General features: G+C 47.5%; 1 protein-coding gene across 2 annotated transcripts in view; it reads left to right on the top strand.

The window, feature by feature from the left end:
• Window positions 1-899: 899 nt before the first annotated feature.
• The window catches only part of LOC119436499 (microsomal triglyceride transfer protein large subunit), a 57,585-nt gene continuing 36,295 nt past the window's right edge, over window positions 900-22,189 (top strand). Inside the window, exons 1-4 of one of the 2 annotated variants that reach the window (XM_037703361.2) lie at window positions 900-1,347; window positions 17,707-17,733; window positions 20,270-20,463; window positions 21,475-21,702. In XM_037703361.2, the coding sequence (XP_037559289.1) occupies window positions 1,293-1,347; window positions 17,707-17,733; window positions 20,270-20,463; window positions 21,475-21,702 (504 nt within the window). In that variant the 5' untranslated portion in view covers window positions 900-1,292. The remainder of the gene's footprint in view (window positions 1,348-17,706; window positions 17,734-20,269; window positions 20,464-21,474; window positions 21,703-22,189) is intronic. The other variant, XM_037703362.2, reaches the window with a different exon arrangement.

The following is a 22,189-nucleotide window of genomic DNA, read 5'->3' as shown; positions in this document are numbered from 1 at the left end:
TCTAAGTGTCTCTGCTGATCTTTGTTTTTTTCACCACCGCGTGACTCAGTGGCTATGGCGCTGCGCTGCTGAGGTCACGGGTTCGATTCCTGGTCGCGACGACCGCAGTCCAATGGCGTCGGCATGCAAACACGCTCGTGCAACCTGAATTGGGTGCACTTTAGAGAACCCCAAGTGGCCAAAATGAATACGAATCCCTCCGCTACGGCGTCCCCCAAAAGCCACTGTGCAGCGCCGGGACGTTAAGCATCACAATCTCAGATTTTTCTTCCTTTTACCCGATGTAGTCTATGGACTATTAACTTGGAGTGTGTCGGTCCACATTCATAACTAGGATAGCGGAAACGCGCTGTGACAAAGCGACACTTTTGCTGGAGGACAGCACAGCAAACCGTCAGCTACCAGCTGTGGTTGCTCAGTGGTTACGGTGTTGGGCTGCTGAGCACGTGGTCGCGGGATCGAATCCCGGCCACGACGGCCGCATTTCGATGGGGGCGAAATGCAGAAGACACCTGTGTACTTAGATTTAGGTACACGTTAAAGAACCCCAGGTGGTCAAAATAATCCGGAGTCCCCACTACGGCGTGCCACATAATCAGATGGTGGTTTTGGCACGTAAAACCCCATAGTTTTTTTAAACCATCAGCTGACCGCATGCAGCACGATCTTGCAGTGACTGGTGGAACTTCTGCAGCGCCGTTTTGCACGTGCGAGGAAGCTGATTCAGCGCGTCCTCTCTAGGCCCTGCGGAGAGGCCTTCGGGCGCCCTTGAGGCAGTGCGCGACCGCGCGGCCCAATGATCTGGGCTGCGCAGTCATGGTGGCGGCGCGTCGCCGGAGCGTCGCAGCCCCCTCTCTATTAGCATCGGCATTCCGGCCGGGCGAGGAGCGCGCAACGGTGCCGACCGAGCGGCGGCCGACCCTCACCCGGAAGAAGCAGCCCGGGCGAACTGGCAGGACCACTTTTGCCTTTTTCGGCCGCTGGCCCCCCCTCCCGATCGTCGTCGCCCGCAAGGCCAAGGCCAGATCGGGGCAAGCCCGCTGCTCGGCCGCCCGCCGTCAGCACGACCGGCCGCGGCTCGGATGCGATGGTCCAGCAGGCGCAGGAGCCCGCACTCAGCGCCTATCAGCCGCGCCATCGAGCCTCGGTGAAATATCATCGCGATCCGGGCCGCCCTTATCTGAAGGTCAACCAACCGGCGGCCCCTGCCTCCGCGGCGCGTCGCAAGTCGAGCACCCAGAGGCGATAGGTTCGCTGCGGCTACGCGAGCACACGCCGCCGCCACTACCACCATGGCCCGAACCCGGCTGCTGCCCTGGCTGCTTGCGGCGCTCGCCTGCCTCGCCGGTGAGTGCCGCTCGTCTTGACCCTGTACTCCTGCCGGGGCACTACCCGACTGGGCATCGCCACAGCGACAAGCTCTGGCTTTGCCTGCTGCATGTAGTGCCTGTCTGCACGTGGCCTTATGCGGGGGGACCGAGCATGTTTGTATAGTATATGCCGCCTATTTGTGGAAGCCAATATATCAGTTAAGTCGTGCTTCATAAGTTCGATGAGGGGTTATCCTGCAAGAGCTTACAGGTGCGTCCGCAGACACCAAGTCTTCTACTTGAGAACGATCCTTGTTTCATCTGATGCGTATGCCCTGTCAATGTAGGGCGTAAGCACGTGTTGCAAACGCGTTAAAGCATAGTTTTGTAGCACATTGTGGCGGCTTCGGTCAACGTTGATGGAAGCGTCCACAATGGTACACTGTGCTGTGTCACTCACGTGTGCGGTGCACACACGTGCAACGCCACATGAGAGACTCCGAAGTCTTATGGTTAGCTGCGTGCCAACCAGCAGCTTTACGTTGATGCGATTCAGTCAATTCAAACCACGCTCAGTTGTTTAGCTAATGGTAGCATTTTAAATTATAAGTACCCGTAAGTGCTGGTTGGCTCCATGCAAAGACTACTATAGGAAATGCACTCCCCGTTAATCACTGCTGATTTCCACCAAAAAACGACGTGCACCAATAGCAGTAGTTCGAAACGAAAAGGCGCCAGTGCACCAATACTGCCATGACATCTGTCCGTGTTTACGTCCACCGTGTACGTTGCGTTTATCGTAGCCCCAGTTAACTAGCGTTTTCTTCCCAATTCAAATTTTGGCTCAACACGATATTGAAAGTAAACTGGTGCCGATGGATTTACAGGAGAAAAAAATGGCGTAATGTGAGCTTATAACGGCGTCTTCTAAACCTTCTATTTTTGACAATTGATGGCTCTCACCGAGCCAATGCCTCCTTTTTTTTTGTTCTTGTTATCCAGGTGGCAAATAGGATTCTAGACATGATGCTGCGTCCACCAGAGAACGCACCTTTAGCGCGCTCTGCGGAGGTGCGCTTGTACGTTATTTTGTGGTTGAAATTGCCGCCAAAGGAGCGACGAAGAAGGCGGGCCGACAATACTGGTATAAGTAATAGCGAGTGTCGTGTATACTGGTTGGGACGTCATTCAACGTTTAACACATTGTCAGTCACTGACCTTCCTGAAACGATACTACTTGCAACTGCGATCAACTATAGGACAGCTACGACTTTGCTCGCTTGGATCGGGTGCTCGGCGCTTTCGCCCATGCGTGCTTAGCCCACCTGTAGGACCGCGCCCCATGCGGCTGTTTTCATCAATCACAACAGCTGCTGGTATACTTAGAGCTCCCGTTATTACTTATCAGTGCCGCTAAAGACTTCTTCCTTCTCGGCCGTCGTAGCACGTCGTCTGTTTCAAGTTTAAGGCAGAGTGGTGTGCGCAGTTGTATAGCAAGTGCTGCACCGCATAGCAGCGCTCGAATATTACGCACCGATATAAAACTGTAGCGTAAACTCTTGATTGTAGTGAACCCGATAATAACCTTCTGTAGTCACCGTTCTTCCTCGGCCAAACTGCTTTCAAGTGTGGCCTTCGTAATTGTTCGCAGCCGCGCGCCATACGACCGTCGAGACGCGTTCTAAGCTCTGTCGATGTCGCGTGTTATTTATTCAGGAATGCCTGTACGGGTATCTCGGACGTGAATGCTGAGCGCTGTAGCGTGTCGAGCGTCTTGAAGTTCGTCCTGCGAGCGTTTTGGCACCCTCCGTTCCTCTGCTGCGTGTCTAGACGTCGACTACAGCGATAGAAAACAGGGCGAGGGGGGGGGGGGGGGGGTAGCTCCGTAGGCGAATTTCCTGCGCCTGCAGCGGAAACCAGCGGGCTTTGAGCCACTATCGTTTTTCACCCGCCACTATCTGTATTTTTCCGCTGCAGCGGGCCGCGAACTCGAGTTTATGCTGCGGGAGAAACGCGGCTCTTCTTACTTTGAGCGGCGTGTTGTTGAGAACTTTGTTTTTGTGAGCTGGGGGTCCTTAGTTCCGGCGGACTGCGGGCGTTTATAATCGGCTTCTCGAACTTGGTGGTGCGGTATAGTTGTTATAATTTAGAGACATCGCTAATCATCGCTTATTTTCTTGTTTTCCCGAAATATCACTTCGATGACATACACCGATTTGCTGACACAGCGCCGTAGTTCTCAACTTCACCCGTGCTTATTACGGCAACTTTTTAATGCCGGTGGCCACATTTTTCTTGTTTACTCGTCCACGTGTCCCGCGAAAGAGCTGTAGCACGGTATGTGCATGCACTCAAGTCCGCACACGCGAGCCTGCAGTGCTACGATAGCGCGGGAGCGCGCGTCGGTGTCCCTCTGGCCGCGTGGGGAGCAGCGTGAGCAAATGGCAGCTAGCGATGCTGCTCCGGTTTCAACCAAATTTCCGAATTTCCAAGATGACGGCACCTCCATTATTATCAATTCAGAATAGCGGCGCCTCATTTGACGGCTTCGACCAGCTTGGTCAGTGATTAAAACACGCTTTCATGCTGCCTACAAACGTTTATGAAGTCCATAGCTATTGATTGGTTCATTGGTGAATTCATTAACTCAGACACCGAAACACCGATCTTTCTTTTTTTTAATATTGATACAAATGAAGGGCGTGGGCGATGATTCGGCATAAATATCTGCCTAACTGATAAATATATGGTCGAACCTCAGCACGTGCACAGCCTGCTTTTCATGAGCCCCATAGCAGTGTTCCGTCATTGTAACAAATGGTTGGAATGTTGTCTCGCAACGTGAAAGCGCGCTACAGTTGTATCGTTGCAGTATGAGCATGCAGGTGGTTAACCACGATCATCCTCTGTTGCATTTCCACGTTCATTTTCATTAAGTGTTTTTTTTTTTTATCACTCATTCACAAGAAGCACAGTTGAAGTAAGCATGATATTGGTCAAGGTTGTTGGTCTGCTCTTGGTGCGTCACATGGCCTGCGATGCTTTCAGCTAAATCTAAAACGTCAATTCCAAAACAATGCCTGCCTCTATAGCTGACGCAAATTATGGATGCATATATATTGAGCAGATGATATGCTACATCTGGCAGCAGACACCTTGAAGATCCACTGCGGTGAGGTCCTGTGATATATGCTGCTTTCCAGAATGATCTGTTAATCATTGTCGCTCAAGGTCGTCCAGACGTCTCATGATGAGTGCAGCAGTTCCTTTTTCCTGGCTTCTTTTCGGCGACGTGTCCTCCTTAAATATGAGAAGCTTCTTGCCCTGTTATAAGACCCTCCACTCTGTGCAGTCTTTTCGCACGCACCTTTTTCACAGTTACAGTGCACACATAGTTCTCGCCTGTAGCGAAATCGGTGCTATGGTGTAGAACTCGAAAAATAACTCAACGCGTCGTGAACAGCAGACGGGGTCGCGTAGATTATTGTTTCGTTTTTTCCCTTAATTTGGAGTGCAATGCAGTTGTCTTCATGATGAAAGCGATACGTTTATATACGTTTGTATACAAACGTATACAATATACGCTTACAATATACGTTAGTATATACGTTTGTATACGATAAGTGAAGGCAATGCGTCCATGCTAGACCATGCGCAGTCCATGCTGAAGTATTTCGCCTCTTTTTCGGGCTTTTCGGAAAGCACAGGGGAATTTCCGTCCAGGGACCATGTCCTATATGCGCAAGATAAATATAGGAACGAAAAGAAACTGTATCGCCACACTTATCTCTCTTGGCGCATTCAAGTCAGACACTCCGTTTTTCTGAAAAGCCAGTAGCTTTTTGGGAAGATACGTACGGAAGAAGAGGACGTGTCGTCATCTTTGGCTCGCGTCTTGCTTGCGATCTCGTAGTATTCCAGGATTGTATATCAAGCCCACATCGCAACCATAGACGGCAGAAACTGCATGCTTTCTGGGATGCTCTCGCTACACAAAAGAGATGCAATAACTTAGAGTGAACTGTTTCTGTTTTGGGAGGTTCCAAGATGACCTGCCCTTGAACCTTGTTCTATCGTACATAGGACAGCTGATTTCAGTTCCACCGAAATGAGTTAAGCCACGGGACGTACGAGCCGCGAACTGTCGTGCATTTTAGTTTGAAGTGGTAGGAGATGGTTATTGCGTTGGCGAAGAGATTACGCTGCATGAACTAGGCCAATGTGGTAAATGTTTCACTGCCCTAGCCATTGTCGACAATACTAACAGCGCGTACACCGACGAATACCTCAGGGGCCCCCTCGCGCAGGTCGCAATTCATACAAGCGGTAAATCGATGAAAAATCGCACAGGCTAGCTGTCCATACCATGTTTCTAAGCAAAAGAGTCTCGCACTGCTAAGCGAAAAAGCTACCGCATACTTCTGAGTATGTGTCGTCACGTTTGTGGTCCCTCAGCCTCGAAAGTTATTTCACCTGCCACACACCGCGAATGTGATTTGCTTGTGGTATTCAGTAGGCTCCCTACAGCCGAGCTCCCCTCCACAGTTTTCTTTTATATGCATTGATTTGTGTTGTACTCCTACTTGTTCTAATGCATGCATGATAGCGTCAGCTAGTGTTCCGTTGGTTAAAGAGATACCGAATAAACTTCGAAAAAGTTTAATAAACCACAGACGCTACGTTAGCAAATAAATATTAAATGGGCACTAAAAGGTGTCCTATGTTCAGACTGGTAAAATTTGTTTTCAAAACTTGATTTGCGTTTCATTTGGCGTGAAAAACTTTGTTATTAGCGGTACAGGGGATGGGAAAAGTTTGCGTACTTGAATTTCGAGTCCGAACCGCCGTGCCCGTATACGTTAATGTGAGGCCATGAATTTCGAAGTAATTTCGCATATTTGTACCGATTTAGATCAGAAAAATGTTCTCAATGCTCAATAAATGGTTTCTTTGATTATATTGTAATGGGATTTATAAATTGTTGATTGATAAACTATTCACTAATCACGAGCAGGCTCTTTTCGGATTCCGTGACGTCACGAGGCACTAGCGCGGAAGCTGCAAGCCCATGGGTGGTGTTCTGGTGCGCCCGGTGTGCCCCCCTCCTGGCTAAGCCCCTGGATGACGCAGGTTCGATTGGCCGCATTTTGATGGGGGCTAAATGCAAAAACGCTCGTGTGCTTAGATTTATGTGAGCGGCCGCAGCAGGCGACGCCGCCAAATGTCCGTCTAGCATTGTTCGCGTGAAATGCCTTGAAAGCTGCCTCCCGAATCCTGACGTCGTCCACGGTTAGTGTCTGGTATTGGAGCCAAGGGTCCCGTGCGCCACATTGTTGTACGCCGTGCACTATGTCTCTGCGCTCCCCCGGTCCGCTGGCGGCCCCCCGAGGAGGAGTCATGCGCCTTTGCCATCTTATCAGCTGCTTGCAGCCCAGTGCACGCCTTGGCCGATCGGCTTGAGTGCCGGGAGACCCCTTGACCAGAGGGCTGTGCGGTCCCTTTCAGGGCACGTTCCAGATAACGAGGTGATATCGCGTATCGAGAATCCATAAGCCGAGATTTCTGTCTTCAAACATGCCTGCTTCATTGAAGGGACAGTCACACTGATGCAAGGGCTTCCTCCTCTCGAAACAGACGCGAGTGTTCACGCGTTTGTACGGCAGCCACATCGATACGCCACTGGACAAAACCGCACGAGATGCTTATTATTTTTTCTTACCCGCCACGGTGGCTTAGCGGCTGCGTGGCGATATGCTGCTGGGTGTGAGGTCTATGAAATCTCTTCCTCGGTGGCTGCATTCCGATGGCAGCGGAAGGCGAGAACGCTGCGTTTCAATAATATGCACTAATTCTGAACGATCTAAAGTATGTATACTGAACGTGAGCCATGCTTCTGGCCTTGACTTTTGCCAATGAAAGCACACTATAAAAATTGTTGCGCTCTTGCAGGGACACAAAATGAGGACTTGTGATCGCGGTGTGCGCACTCCACATATTGTCCAAAGAACAGTTGTCCTTCGTCCTGTTTTTCTCTTCTCACAAGACAAATTAATGATTTAGTTTCTTGCGCCTTACACTCAGTTTTATTAACACAAAACTAATGAATGTGGGAAAGCTCAACAGCCTTAGTACAGCTTGCATCATACGTATACTGTTTCATGAGCAGTACGCTGAAAACGAGTGGTCTAAAAAGGCATGATAGGTTAGCTCAGATCTGTCTGAATATTCTGTCCGGTACGTGTAAGCAAAACTGTTCATTGAAATACGCCAGTGCGCTGAAAAAGAGTATTAGTCAGTCACGTCGGTGTCTACGGTTCAAGCGTTAGGACAATAGCAAAACCTGGCTGTTGAACTACACGGTATACGACGAATTTTTCATGATAATATTTTCTGATGTTGTCGAGATGTTGAAGTTGAAGAGGTTAGCTGTGAACAGCGTAAGTAATTAGCTTGAGGTATGCGAACAGTATAAAAGCTACAACACATTTTGCAACCGTATGCTTGTACTCCACTTACAAATCTCGATCGCGAGGTGTCGCTTTCGGAGTAGATAATGATCTTACATATCGGCACAGTTCAATGCGGTTGCAGTCGAAGGCGCTGAGATAAGCGACAGACGGCGTTTTCAATGAGAAGCTCAAAGCGTGCTTCATCTATTTTAACAACTGTATGCTTATTACCTTCAGCCAAAAATTCATTTTCGGAGCTCACCAGAACACGACAAATGAGCCTCAAACTGATGGAAGAGATTTCAAGTCACACACTGTATGACAGTGCTTGGTACAAGAGCACTACATACGGTCTTTCCCTACGCCCAAAAAGCCTCCAATCACATGTGATCGGCTTGCTTTACATAGGACATGCTCAAAAAGATAGTTAATTCCACTTCATTGTCGCACACTATAATCTGTCATCTTTATTTTTTTTTTCCTTCATAAATCTTAAGGTTCATTTGCACCGCTCAAAGAGACGTGTCCTAATTTCCCGTTATTTAATTTTCTCGTTTCTTATTGCGTTCACTGTGCATCATTTCAGAACATGTATTACAGAAAAAAAAGTGTTTTTAACACACTGTATAGTTTCCCCCAGGCGAACAAGCAGACACAAAGACGTGGGGCTCTCATCTGCAGCATCGCTTTTTTATGTTGACTGATGAAATGATAACTGATAACTCAATTACTGCTGTGCGTGCGAGAGAGAACCAACGCAAGCGCCGTTTTGCACTGATAGCAATGTCGTTTATTATGAACGTATTTCTGACGGCGTCGATAATTTCTCTGCCAATAATAGACAGGCAGTTTTTAATGTCTGAAACAAGAAACAGCGGGAAGCACGGAATACGTATATCGACACCATATAGAAGTCACCAGCGCCGTACGTCACGCCGGCATATGTGCCGCGAGCACGGGCGTTTGTGTCTTCCGTCTTTCTATCTCCTGCTCTACGCGCTGCTTCTGTCCAGTGTTGCCAGGTTTGGCTATATATAGCCAAATTGAGCTACGGTAAAAAATTTTTGGCGTCGACTTGGACGAGTTGGCTATGTGGCTATATTTGGGCTACTGAAAATCTGTGACTTGGCTGTGTTTGGGCTATAAGTGGCGCAGTAATCCACGCTGCAGAGGTGGGTCTGATCGGGTAGAAGCAAATCTCGAAGGCTGTGTTTTAGCTGGCTGAGCCGTCCGCGTGGCTGTGCGTGTGTGCGTGCGCGAAATGACCCCCCCCCCCCCCCCCCGCCTTTCCTTCCCTCTCTGCGCCGTTGTCTGCGCCGGTGGCTTTGATCTGTGATGAACTTAAACTTGCACCCTGCTTGACCGTTAGGCACTTGATCCCCGGGCATTGGGATGAACCTGTGAGTAGTGGGCTTTTCGCAATACACTGTACTAACATGGGTATGCTCAGGAAGGGCGAGCAATAACATAGGGTCGGGGCCGTCGAGAGATCGTGGCGCCGACATGAAAGAAGGGAAGCACGGGTGGATGACACGCTCCAGTGTGTTCATGGCCATGTCTTCCGGATGAAGCATCGCGCCGGGCACAGCTTTCGACCTACTCCACGTATCTCGCGCGAAGCTTTACTGCCATTTTCCTTCTCCTGAATTGATGAATTTTTGTTCGTGCTTAGATTCGAGATTCATTTCGATAGGTTGAACATAAGATTGGATCCTCCTCAGAGAGATAAACCCAAACATGGGGAAGTGGGCCAAGTATGCGAAAAAAATGGGAGCAAGACCCCGAGCCAAAGGCGGGTTCTGGTGCGTTTACTTCTAGTAGGTTTCTACACGGAAACTGTGTTTGGGTTTAGCGTCTGGCACGCTATTTCATCAATTTAGTGGGAGTCCCAAAAGCTGCCCCAAAAGCTTTCGTCAACAAACATGGCGGCGCCCATCGAAGCGACGGCTCTAACCTAGCACAAAACTGGGCTCTATTCGTGGTAATGCGTCAAGTTCGTACGCTATAAGCTGTGATTGCGGTTATCGCTTTCTCTCAAATAACATGTGTAATGAAGATTGATTCATTATACGTACGCCACTGATTCCGAATTCAATTGTCGATTTCATGGCTCGTAGGCCTATCACGGATTGACTTGGCTGGGTGAAAGGGCGTAAAGTTGGTTACTCAAAACTGAGCGCAACAAGTTGCATGCTGCTAATAAAATAAGTTCTAAATTGTAATTAAAGGCAAAAACACGAAAGACTAAGTTACTTTTCTTATCACAAAATGATATATTTTATTTTAATATTTATAATAGCTTTTTTTTTGACGCCGTAGTGACGCTGCAAACGCAACACGATATCGGCAAACGCAAAACGCCTATTCCGAAACTCTTCATTCCTGCATGCCCCAACGCTAACACCCGCAAAGCTCTTTGGAGCCCCAAATTTTAGGGGACCCTATTCTAAAACTTTATTAGCCATCAACATGGTTTGCTTTTTGAAAGTAACCGGTTTTCACAGCATTACCACTGTTATCGATTTGTTGTTTACCATTGCTTTTGTGCGCCATCGTGGCTTTTAGCATTTCGAGCGAGTTAGTTCGGGACGTGCTCGTCGCCGAAAACGACTGCGCACTTCTTACACTAGTGTGCCGGTTTGCGCAGTAATCTTTTAAAGCTCCGCTTACACCGATTCAGACAGTGAGTGGCATCTGTTGCCTGTCCCTATTCACGCATGTTCATTGTGTGCTAGAGACCTAAGATGGCTGCCAGGTTGATATAAATTGACACTATATGGGTAGTGTGTGTCCCAGCTAATCCTGCCCAAGGTAATTGAAAAAAAAAAAAAAACAACGAGAAAACAAGATAGAACGATGCGACAAATAACGCGAGATATCATAGCGCGAAAGACTTGTTTTAGCTCATCAAAAAAAGAAGCCGTGAGCACGTCGCCGTCGCAGATCGCTGAACAGCTGAACTTCTACGCCGTAGGCAGAGATAACGTGAGAGATCGATGACGCTGAACATTATTTTGTCTTCACGACAGCTAAAAAGCAGAGTTCGTAGTTAATATTACTGTAAATAACTAAAAAATAATAACTTGGTACTATCTGTCATAAAATAAAAGGACTGATTTCCCCCTCTGCAACGATTGTCTGGAACTTAAGAGCTTCCGGGGCCAACCAAAAAGTGTTCTGTGTAAGCATGATGTCGTTGTTATTGATGTAAAGGGCCGACCGTCACAGCGGCACGAACATTTTGTTACGACGGGTTGTGCGAAAAAGGATTGCCGTAGTCGAATGTGAAAATGTCTACACAAATAAAATTGCAAATAAAAATGGCTATATTTGGCTACGAAATATTTTGCATTTTTTTTTTTTTTTTTGCTACATTTGGGCTACAACTTCTGTAGCTTTTGGCTACGCCGCTTCGTCCGACCTGGCAACACTGCTTCTGTCACACATGCTTGTTCGCGCTTGTCGTTCTGAGGCGTTGACCTTTTCCCCGAAAGTAATGCAGCCAGTGTAACAGACAGTGGTCAACAACGAAAAAAAAAAGAACGCGATCTGTGCACAGCACAAATTGTTAAGTGTCGCTCGAGTGCAAATCTATCGTTGTGTAGGGATGCTGCAACTTGTATGCAACTGTCCGGAAAGTTTGCTTACCGTGAGAGGCTTGCTTATCCATGCCTGTAGCCGTTGTAGCATTTGTCAGAACACCGTTCACAGTCTAACCAAATACACTACCCTCGTGTTTATCCTGGTAAAAACAATAAGATCTTTTCTGCTGCATTCTTAGATGCGACGAAATGTTGCGTGGACCATGTAGGATGCTTTACTCTTGTACAATATTAGTTTATTTCGGTCCTGTAAATGTATGTCCTGTAAATGTATGTGAGCGATTTTATGAGATGTAAAGAAACTCTCCTTCGTACCATAATTAAGTCTACCATAGATCTGCGTGTGGAGCTCATACATATGCTCTAGAGAAATATTACGGCACCATAGTATACACACCAGGACGGCTAGAAAAGGGCAAGTAAGGCTACATTAAAAAACAGAAAGTTATTCTTCTTTGTACGGTGTATACAACTGAAGAAAGGGTTTATCAAGCCAATAATTGCGGTGACCAAAGATAGCTTAAACAAGGAAAGTAAGGCATGTAATTGCAGTGTAAGTTCAGGTTACATTTTGAATAGAGATATCAAATTGATGTCGAACTCAAATTTGTTCCCACAGTAAAATGTCCTTCTTTTCCTCTTTCTTTTTTGCATTCTACATTGAAAGTACCTCCGCTATTGATCCCTTAGCTGCACTCTTAAAAACGACGGTGTGGTTGAAACACTTTTAAAAGGCACAGTTCATTTGCGCTTTCATTGGCGTTATTGGCCGTTGGTTTTTCTTTCTTCATAAACACGTAAATTATTTGGATCTTGCTGAGCTGTCCGAAAACTGGGCGATCAACGAACACAACAAAGAGATGGGTCGAGGATGAAAGAGCTGAAGCACGGAGAACTCGCCGGGCCGTTGACGTTAGCGTCTCGCACGAACTGAGGATGCGCCTCGTCGGGGCGATGTCAGCGCGACAGCGGCACTGGCGAGCTCCGAAAACACTTGTCGATAAGTGGTCCTGATTAGCTGCACCGACGTGGCAGCGCCGTCGCGGGAAGCCACGCGCCCCAAAGCGGGCCACTTTCGCCACGCTCTTCCCGGGAGCGGTGCCCGCGTGCATGCCGTGGCCGGCGCTCATGCAGGCGGGCCCTGCGAACCGGCATCGCTCGTTTCTTCTTGGCCACGCACTTGAACTCGCTTTCGGCAGCGCGCGCGGGTCGCCAGGGAAACGAGTTTCGCGGTCGCCGTCTTCATTAAATGGCAGGAAGCAAAACAAAGAAACGTGACTCCACGTGGGTCAAGGCGTTTCGTCGTTGCGTGATGCCCGCGAAAGGAGAAACTTGAACGAGACGAGTGTAAACGCCTTCGTCGGGCCCGACGCGCCTGCCCCTTTTTTCATGGCGAAAGCGTCTTGCCGTTTCGGTGTATAACCGTTTGCGAAACAGGGCTCTTGTCCCGCGCGATAATGTGCTCGATGAGGTAGGTATACACACGTTTCTGGTCTCGCACGGATGGCGCTTGGCTGTTCGTCTCTCGCGTGAAGTGCTCCAAGTGTCAACGACCATCCTCCTGCGAACAGCGTTATTCGCCACCTCGCGAGATGCGGAGCAAAAGACGGACTGAGAGGCAGACAGACAAAATGCAATCTACCCGTCGCGGTAGCTTCGTGGCGCTGCAGAGCTCGCGGGTTCGATCCCGGCCCCGGCGGCTGCAAAATGTAAGAGCGCTCGTGTACCTATAGATTTAGGTGCACGCGTTAAATAACGCTAGGTGATCGAAATTAAACCGGAGTCCCCCACTGCAGCGCGCCTCTTAATCAGACCGTGGTTCTGGCACGTAAAACCCCATAATTTAATTTCGGAAATGCAATCTAATTGATCGGAAGGCTTAAAAACTGCGTTTTCATTAATGCATACACGTTTGGAATAATACGTTTCCCAAGTTCTTTCTTGGTATTCAGCGCCTGCTTTCGCTGCTCCTAATTCTATTACTAGCGTTTATGAGGGGTGACAGGAGCTGCGCTTAGTGTAACGCCTCACTAAAAGGTCTTTTGCGCTCACGCTATCGATGTTGCGACAGGCGCTTCCCATTGCATTCGCTGCGTGTGCTGTTTATTGACGAATACGGCCTAATTGACGCTCATATGACACCTTTGTTGCTATTCATGAAAACCGGATGCTGTCTTCGGTAATAAGTTTACCTATGGCATTGACAGTGTCAGGCAGCGTGCAACGGGCGCAACCGATTAGTGCTCAACCGAATTTGAGATTGGTGCACGTATACCGTGCGTTAGACGTCGTTTACTCAGGAACAGTCTTACTTCCTGAATCGTATACTATAGACAACGATTTTATGTACGATTCATGGGCGCTGCCATCTTGGGCTGTTACACAAACAATTTATCAGTTTTATGAGAAGTTAAGTCACACAACATGGTCATGAAATGCTGAACGCATTTATACAACTGTTTTCATGCTTGCGACTCGACTGTATTACCGTAAACTTCGTTGCTAAAGACAGAAAACAGAAGCGTTATTAGCCCAATATGGCGGCACCTAAACGCTTCCGTAAAATGGTGTATAGCGGCGAGCACAGTCAGCTGTCGTGTAATCGGATGGTGCTGTTCGACCCGTCGGCTATTTACACATCCGTCGTCATGCATTTTAGCTAGAGTAGTCGGTTTTGCTCACGTAAGTTGGTTCGATCACGTGCTGCTGTGTTCGCAACATGCGTGAAAACAGGCAAATGATGGGTCCACCTTACTATCGAAAGGGCATGACAACGTTCGCGAAGTTTCCGATACAACAAGCGCGTCAACAAGGGGGCACAGTTGCCCCCATCCCTCCCTCTCCCACTTGAAAGCGGACACTGTAGGCTGCACACTGGCAAACCCAACAAAACAGTAGCTTGGACGAAGTTTTAATTCAGATTTCGTATAAGTAATGCTTTTTTTTAATTACGCATCCCCTGCCATGGTCAGCGAGGATCGTCTTTCGTTCCTCGCCGCGACGCGCTGTAGCAGACGAGGCGCGGCCGGACGGTTCTCTGAAGTGGGAGCCGCTTGCGGGACACACCTTGCACGCCTGCATTGCTGAGGAGGATCCCGCTGGGTGGTTCCCGCCAAAAACTAGCTGTAGCTTGTGACGCATTTTAGAGCGCAGCTCTAAGGCGTCCGTTCCTGCGGCGGGCGTCGGCGTTGTCCCTCGTCACCGAGCGAACGAGCGCAGCGGAGGATGAAAGCGAACGCGGAGCGCAGCGGGAGGTGAAAGACGGCGAGGAGGAAAGCGGAGGAGGAGGGTAAGGCGAAAGCGTGAGAAGAAAAGGGTAGTGCCGCACAAGACGGGCTCTGCGGCGACGACCACTACGAGATGGCGCCAGAGTAGCGCGCCGCAGTCTGTTTGTTCACCGCTGGCATGCGGCGAGCGCGCCCACTGATACCATATATGGAAACAAAGCGCTGCATGAGCGGAGGTCTGTCTGCGACGGCTGCTGTGAATCGCGCCCACGCGTCATCCACGCGCTGCCTCTCGCGATCTCCCGATTAGCGAGGCAGTCGCGCCACCCTTCGCTCCATTTGCAACGTGCGCCGCACGGGACAGATTGTCCGCGCCAGCTATTGAAAATACATATTGAAAATTGATTGTCCGCGCCAGCTAATGAAAACACATATAGAGCTGCGCTCAAATTTCGCATTAACCGTAATCGTCGATGAATTTTTCTGACTCTTTTATTGCAATGGCATTTCCCAATTTTTCTCTCTCTTTCTCTCTCCTTCTCACGCACACACACACAGACACGCACACACGCACGTCAGCGAGGTCGTAAGCCTCATGATCACGTACAAAAACAAATTTCATTAGACGTTGAATTAAATGTGTGTTGTACCCTGCGCCTGCGTTGCTTACGACTTATAACCACCGAATCCAAAGATATATATATATATATAAAGGAGAGAGAGAGGTGGTCAGATGGCGTACAGCTTGCAACCCCGAAAACCGTCACTGCTCAGTGGTGCGCCACCGGAGCTCAAATAACCGAGTTTTGCCACATACGCGTGCACCGTCGCCCCGGATATACCTATGACGCCTGGTAGTCTCCGGGGCACTGTGCAGCAGCACAGGACTCGCGTGCTTGCTGTCGCTGTCACTGCTTCGCCCTTCGAGCGGAACTTTAATTAATAAAAGACTGTGCACGTTTATGGACTTGTATTTGGGAATGTGCAACGAAGCCGAACACATCTGAAAGAGGGATCAACCAAACGTTTTTCACCGTGTCTTAACCCTGTAATGACGAGACATATAAATACCTAGAAAAAAATATTTTCTATCTAAATGTGCAAAACACACCGAGAATAAGCATAATCAACAAAAAGAAAAAAAAATGTATCGGGTAAATTTTTTCCGCAATACGGGGAAGACCCCCGCAGGAAACTGCAAGTGGGCTTCACCCCAAGCCACCTAAGGCTTCATTTTCCATTTGGATAGACAGCTCTCGTCATATGAGAACCATAGGTGTACATTTAATTTGATTTGCATCACATGCGTGACACCACTGCAGCGGGGTATCTTGCATCCGCCTGTCTCCTCTGACCTTGCTTTCGAAAGACAGTGGGTCGCGTGCCAAACTTCTTCCTCGTCCAGTGTTCCTGCTCTAAACCAACAAATGACGCTTGCTAGCTGTCATTCAGTGTTGGCTGAAGACATTTAGCCAGAAACTTCGTACTCACTAGTGAAACTCGGCAAGATTTTTTTTTCTGGTATATTGCCTGTGGGCAAGCTGTCTAGCTGTTCGAGGTTGTGTAATTAGGTTTCACGAATGTCTATTGTTTGTGATTATGGTAAATCAGTTCTGCGGAATCACACAAGGTGGATCGAGGAAGTGTGACTTACTTTTCCCGGTTCCCTTCGTTTGCAATTGTGTGGTCTGTGCAAATTTAATTTCACCCTTGTTTATGCTGTCATGCTGAGCCACATTTGCTTTGATGTGATAGTTTACTACGTGTCGTCTTTTCCTTCTCCTTGCTTTCTTTTCTTCTGTTTGAACTGTTTTTTGTTCAGGCGGGTGTTGTTCGTTCTGTTGGCAGTTTACAGCTTGTTCGTTAAAGTTTTCCTGATTTGTTTTGTGCTTGATGCACTTAAGTTTAGTAAGAATGAAGCTGGATGACTTCATACGTAGACACGTAGTAAACGTGGCACATTTCTGTTTGCTGTGTTCAGCAACTCAAGTGAACTAGTAATCCTTAGCAAATGTCGGCAGATGTCGCCATGTTATGTTTAAAACGTCCGGTAATAAGTTATCTTCAGAAGATGTAACAATGACCGTCAAATACATCTTGCTTCTTCTTGAGGCATCAGCATACGTGACATGGCGCCGTCAATTCTTGTGAAGTGTGCGATATTGCAGCTCTCGCCACAGCATGGGTTGTCTGATTGGATCTTGTTGCTAGATTATTTTATGATGCCTCGTTGATGCTGGTTCACATGGGTTTCTGAGCATTCTGCTTTGAAGGACATTCTATGAAAGAAACAAAAAGTGAGGTAGCTAAAGAATCTATCGCATTGAAACTGAATGCTTTTCTTGATGACTGGTTGAACTTTCTTTCGAAAGCCTCAGTGTATATAGGAGAATGTACCTGTGTGGGGGCTGGACGCATCTGCTGCAGCAATATGATCAAATGAGCAGAAAAACTTTTTGTTGGATACTGAGTAATATTGGTGGGTGGCTCGGGCTCAATCGGTGTGTTCTTTATCGATTCATTATAACTTTTCGGTTTCGCCATTTGACGGCGGCTTCCTTACTCCAGGTAGTAAAATGCTGTGTACATTTGAGGCATATTTAGGTTTCAGCTATTCATCGTGATTTTCGATTGGCAAACGTTCTTTTGTTCTCACGGCGACCGCTTTAGGATGCAAACCTTCCGTAACATAATCCTTGGAGTTAAAGGACATCAGGGAACGTTCATTGTACGTGTATGCGACTATACAAATCTGCTTCATTGAGGCAACAATTGCCACTTTTGTTTGAGATTTTTCATTGCTACTCGCTAAGCCTCAAACCTCATTTTTTTTTAAATACTGCTTGATCTGTTGTACCGACTGACAGCCGCCATAGATTCGTGAACTGGAAGGTGGTGTTTGTGGTTCTTTGCCGTTCCTATGTCTCAACGAAAACTACGCGTAGCCTCGTCGCCATTTCGTTTGCAGTGAGTGTATTTTAACGACTCCGCGGCACGCCTGTCGGTGCCCGGAGCTTGCAGAGCATTGTCAAAATATGGCGCTCGAGGCCCACCATCATTTGTGGAGCCTCGGTGTGCACGCTCAGCGGCCAATTGTGTGCTTTTCTGGACCTTTCAGATTCAGTAATCTCGCCCCCAGCTCCAGGTACGTACCATAGCAACGGACGCCTGCTCTGAATGCGTACTCACTCTAACGGAGGAATGTTTTTGGTGCGTTGAGCCGTGTTTAGAGTGCATGGTATGTATCTGGCGCTGGGAACTGTCTGTTTCTGACCCTCACTAATCTTTCGCTGTCCGAGTCGTTCCTCTAGTGACGTGACTTGTTTTTGTCACGTGAATGTGCACATTACACTGACCGCACTCGTTTCTTCGCATGTGTCCACCTGTCCTCAGCGTCGTCCGTTTGCAGCATCACACAGGGTGGAGGCCTTCCAATATATATGTCTTTGAGTAGAACTAAGTTTCTGCTAACGGCTTTGCGTTGAACTATTAGCTGCAGACCGTGTTCATATACAGTTTAAATTCAGTTATTTTCTTTCCTTCTGTACTTTCCGTCCTTTACAGATGAGGTGAACTTGACTTTCGTCTCCTCCACGTTTTGAGCACACGGCTGCATTTTCTAACATCTCGTTTGTAAGTGCACAATAGCGCCCGAGAATGCGCAGAAACGGAAAATTTTATTTCAATGATATTGACTCAATGAGGAATTGAGAAGCGGCATTTAAAGATGTGCATACTCTTTGGAGTATTTCGATATCGGTCTCTTTTTTAATCAAATTATCGACAAGTACACGCAAAGGTATCACGCTGAGTAGTTGTTAAACTGACTATAGTTGTAAAAGCTTTAACTTCTTTTCGGGAGTTTACGTCCGAGATTCAATGAGAAATGACCGGTCTACGTATATATTATTTGGAGCAGGATTATAATACATTTTATGACGAAATATTTTGATTAGATACTAATACGGTGACGCTACGAAAGACTTGCTGTTTTCCAGCAGAAAAAGAGAGGGAAAGAGGACCCTTTCCTCAGGTAGGACTTGTCGTACGCATTACATGTGCGTAATTTCGATCCATAGATCAAGGGCATGTTGCCTCACCTTGTTGTGAATATGTTATGTGTATTTTCGTTTAAGATTGTCTGAATGTGAAATAGTTCAGGTGTGGTCTTAACTCCGTATTTTTATCACCTGTACTGCACTAACCTGCGCAAAATATCAGTCATATTCATGACCTCTTTCCACCGAGTGTCTCGATGTCACGAGCCAAAGGGCGCATCGTCTTTGTAAGCTGCATATGGAAAGGGCCAAGTGGTTAAAGTTAGCTGCCGCCCCCCCCCCCCCCCCCCCCAAAAAAAAAAAATCACTATTCTGAATCCTCGGATTAAAACAAATATGGAAGCGCGGCCCATGAGTAACGTTATGCGTGAAAGGGCGTAGGTATCTTGAACGTACGGTGTTTAATATGCTTATATACATTAATTTACAAACGGGACGCTCTCTTTAGGCGGCCAGAATGTCACAGTATCACAATGTATGATGTTAATGATTATCGAAAGAGAAAAGAACAGAAGACTTGTCCCTTTGTCAACATACGTCTTATCAGTCCTTGCCTTTCATTGTTTCTGAGTGAGAAGCAATTGAGAAGACGCACTTCTGCAGAGAAGTGGATATTAACACCTTCTTGTATAGATAAACACTATAGCTAGCAGGGCTTGTGAGGCAGTTGCTTGTGATCGAGTTGTACATGTTGAACTATAGACGACCGAATGCAGCGGTACAGGGCACATTGTGTACATTGTTATAAAATTTATCTGGACGTTGTATACGCATACACAACCTGTACGAACCTTCACCGTACGTGAAAGCTTCAAACCATTCGAACTGAAAACGGTAGCTTGGTAGCGTATCGAAAAAAAAAAGATACCTCTAATGTGTCGCTTACACATTTAAGAAAGACGAGTCAACAGCGGTTGACACCGAACAAAGACAAGGTCTTCTTGGGCGCATTAGGGTAGCACTTGGTTGGTTGCTTAGACTTCACGGCCTACATTTTTCGCTGAGTAAAGCTACACTTCTGGTTCCGGTTTTAGGCGCGCGCAGTTTGAAAGGTCACATCTGAAAAAAAAAAAAAAAGAAAGAAAGATCACATCTGGGTTTAATTTCTGCCTTGTTGCGCTAATTGGGCATTATTACTGTTCCGTGCTTAGCTCTGCGCTAACTTGGTGCGTCTTTTTTATTCCGAGCTTCAATTTGACACCTTTTTGGTTGTCCTACGTGCACTAGAAGGACTCAAATCGCCTTTTTTGACGAAAGTGGTCAGAAAGTGGCGGCCAGATACCCAGATCCCACGAACTTCAAATCAATCTGAAGTCGCGAAACAAGAACTCTTAAAAAACCATAGACCCAGCATGAAATCCATGAAACACGTGGAAGCTTTGCTGCAGTCAGAACAGGTATTTTAATGAGTTTAACGCCAGTTTGAGACGTCAAGGCGCCAACTAAAAGCGACATATCGGATGTATATTTCATAAGGTAGTTGTATATGTCATGCACAATTTTCAAATCTCTCTCTCTCCCTCTCTCTCTTTGAAACATTTCTCGCTCACTTCACCCTGCTTCCCTATCTGACTGGTGGTGGGCGTGTTTACTAAACGAGCTGGCTCCGTGTCTGTGAAACAGCTCCGAGCCGACAGTTCGAGCTGGGGACCACGTACAAGTACAGCTTGCAAAGCGACGTGTTCCTGAACGAAGCAGCGCCCCGGCCAGTGGGCAAGACAAGCAAGAGCGTTGGCTACGGTCTCAGGGCAGCCGCTGCGGTCACCTGCCTTTGGAAAAGTCCCCAGGATCCACTTAACAGGCTCTTTCGGGTAGAGGTAAGTGTACCTCGTGCACGGCGCTGCCTATCTGCATCTACAAGCGTTGTTTATACACTGCAGGTTTTATTTGACATAATCGCAGAACAATATAGCTTTGTTCACAGCGTATTCAAACCTTCATTCCCCATCTCCAATGTACTATATGGCTCATTTCACATTATGGCAAATGAATTGCAAAGATAATGCGGCACAAACTGTTCGCAAAGTGTACGACCACCGGAAACCTTGAACATGTTGTTAAAAGTTGATCGATTAATTGATTGATTGATTGATTTTAAAAACGACATCAATAATGGATGCCGTAATAGTGTGTTCTGGAAAGCTTTCGATCACGTGCCACAGGCTGAGGATTATTAAGCATGCGCCGTATCTCATCGCACGGGAATTTTCGCTGCCGCGTTCACGTGCGTCAGGTGCGAAGGAGGAAAATTTATTCAAAACAGATGTGTGCGGTCGGGCTAATTTGTGCATCTTAACGCAAAAACTGCCTCCCTGAGCGCAACAAACTCTAGTTACAGGTCTCCACTCTGTCGTTCGTCTTCTTATTACGTCCTTTTTTTTTTTTTTTGCGAGCTGGGCTAGAATTTGTTTTCCCGTTGAGTCGCTTGCATTGTTGGTACCTGTGCTCATCCTCGCCATGACCCCATTACCTCGCCATTAGTGATTTACGCAGTGTTTTTAACTGCCTCTTTGAAAGAGCACATTTATTCACCTTCCAGTAATCACGCTCTCTTAAAAAAAATAATAAAAAAAACTAGCAGTAAAGCTCGCTGTAGTTTTATACGTTTCGTGCGAGAAAATACACAGGCGTGCGATGGGCATGTTGTCGAGAATCGTAGAAAATATCTGGAAGCGAACTGAGGTCGTCGTTTGGCTGGACGCAGCACGCGCACTCAAGAACATTCGTGTATATATATATATAACGAAGACGCAGGGGCTGCCTAACGATGGCGGTGCACGTTCTCTCGTGAGCTGACCGCTGCCGTGTATTGTGGCCGGCTCGTGCAGGTGTCGCAGGTGCACCTGACCGTGGTGCCAGCAGACGCGCCCGAGGGCGGCCGCAGCGAGCACGCGTCGCAATGGGACGCCGCCTCGCCGCTGCCCCTCTACGTGCTCCAGCAGAGCAGCGAGATCGTCAAGGTCTGGTCGCACGCCGAGTCGCTCACCAGCGTCAACATCAAGAAGGCCGTGGCCAGCATGCTGCAGTACCAGCTCACGCCCGAGAACAAATACCAGGTCCTCTTGCCGCATATGTTCAGCGCATATGTATGGGATTTGGAAAAAAAAAAATGCCAGAGTGAACACAAATTTAGGGGACAGAGAAGTGCTTTTTTTTTTTTTTTCGGTCAGCAAAAAAAAGTGTCAGCGCGAAAACTGCTCAGTGAAAAAAAATTGCTATTTACATATTGGGTACATCTCGCAGTTTAAGCTTGGATTCGTTTCTCCGGGTTAGGACACCAGAGATGGACCACCATTTGTTGTCTGGCATGCAGCCAGCTCATTTGCGTCGGTCCGTAAAACCCTCCGAGAATTAAAGAGCATGTGGCACAAAGGCACCTGGGTCCTCGACATGCGCGCCTTGAATAGATTTAAACGTTTCAATATTTTTTTTAGCATTTCAGGCTTTACTTTAGTGCACTGCACTTTAAGAGTGCAGTGAAACTGCGCTCATGCTACCGCCTGCAGCCGCTTTTGATTGACTGAGTATTTTATTTTCTGCAAG

Source organism: Dermacentor silvarum, chromosome 1, assembly GCF_013339745.2.
Source record: "Dermacentor silvarum isolate Dsil-2018 chromosome 1, BIME_Dsil_1.4, whole genome shotgun sequence".
Lineage (NCBI taxonomy): Eukaryota > Metazoa > Arthropoda > Arachnida > Ixodida > Ixodidae > Dermacentor > Dermacentor silvarum.
The sequence above is the reverse complement of the archived record's forward strand: the minus strand, read 5'-3'. Positions and strand labels throughout refer to the sequence as shown.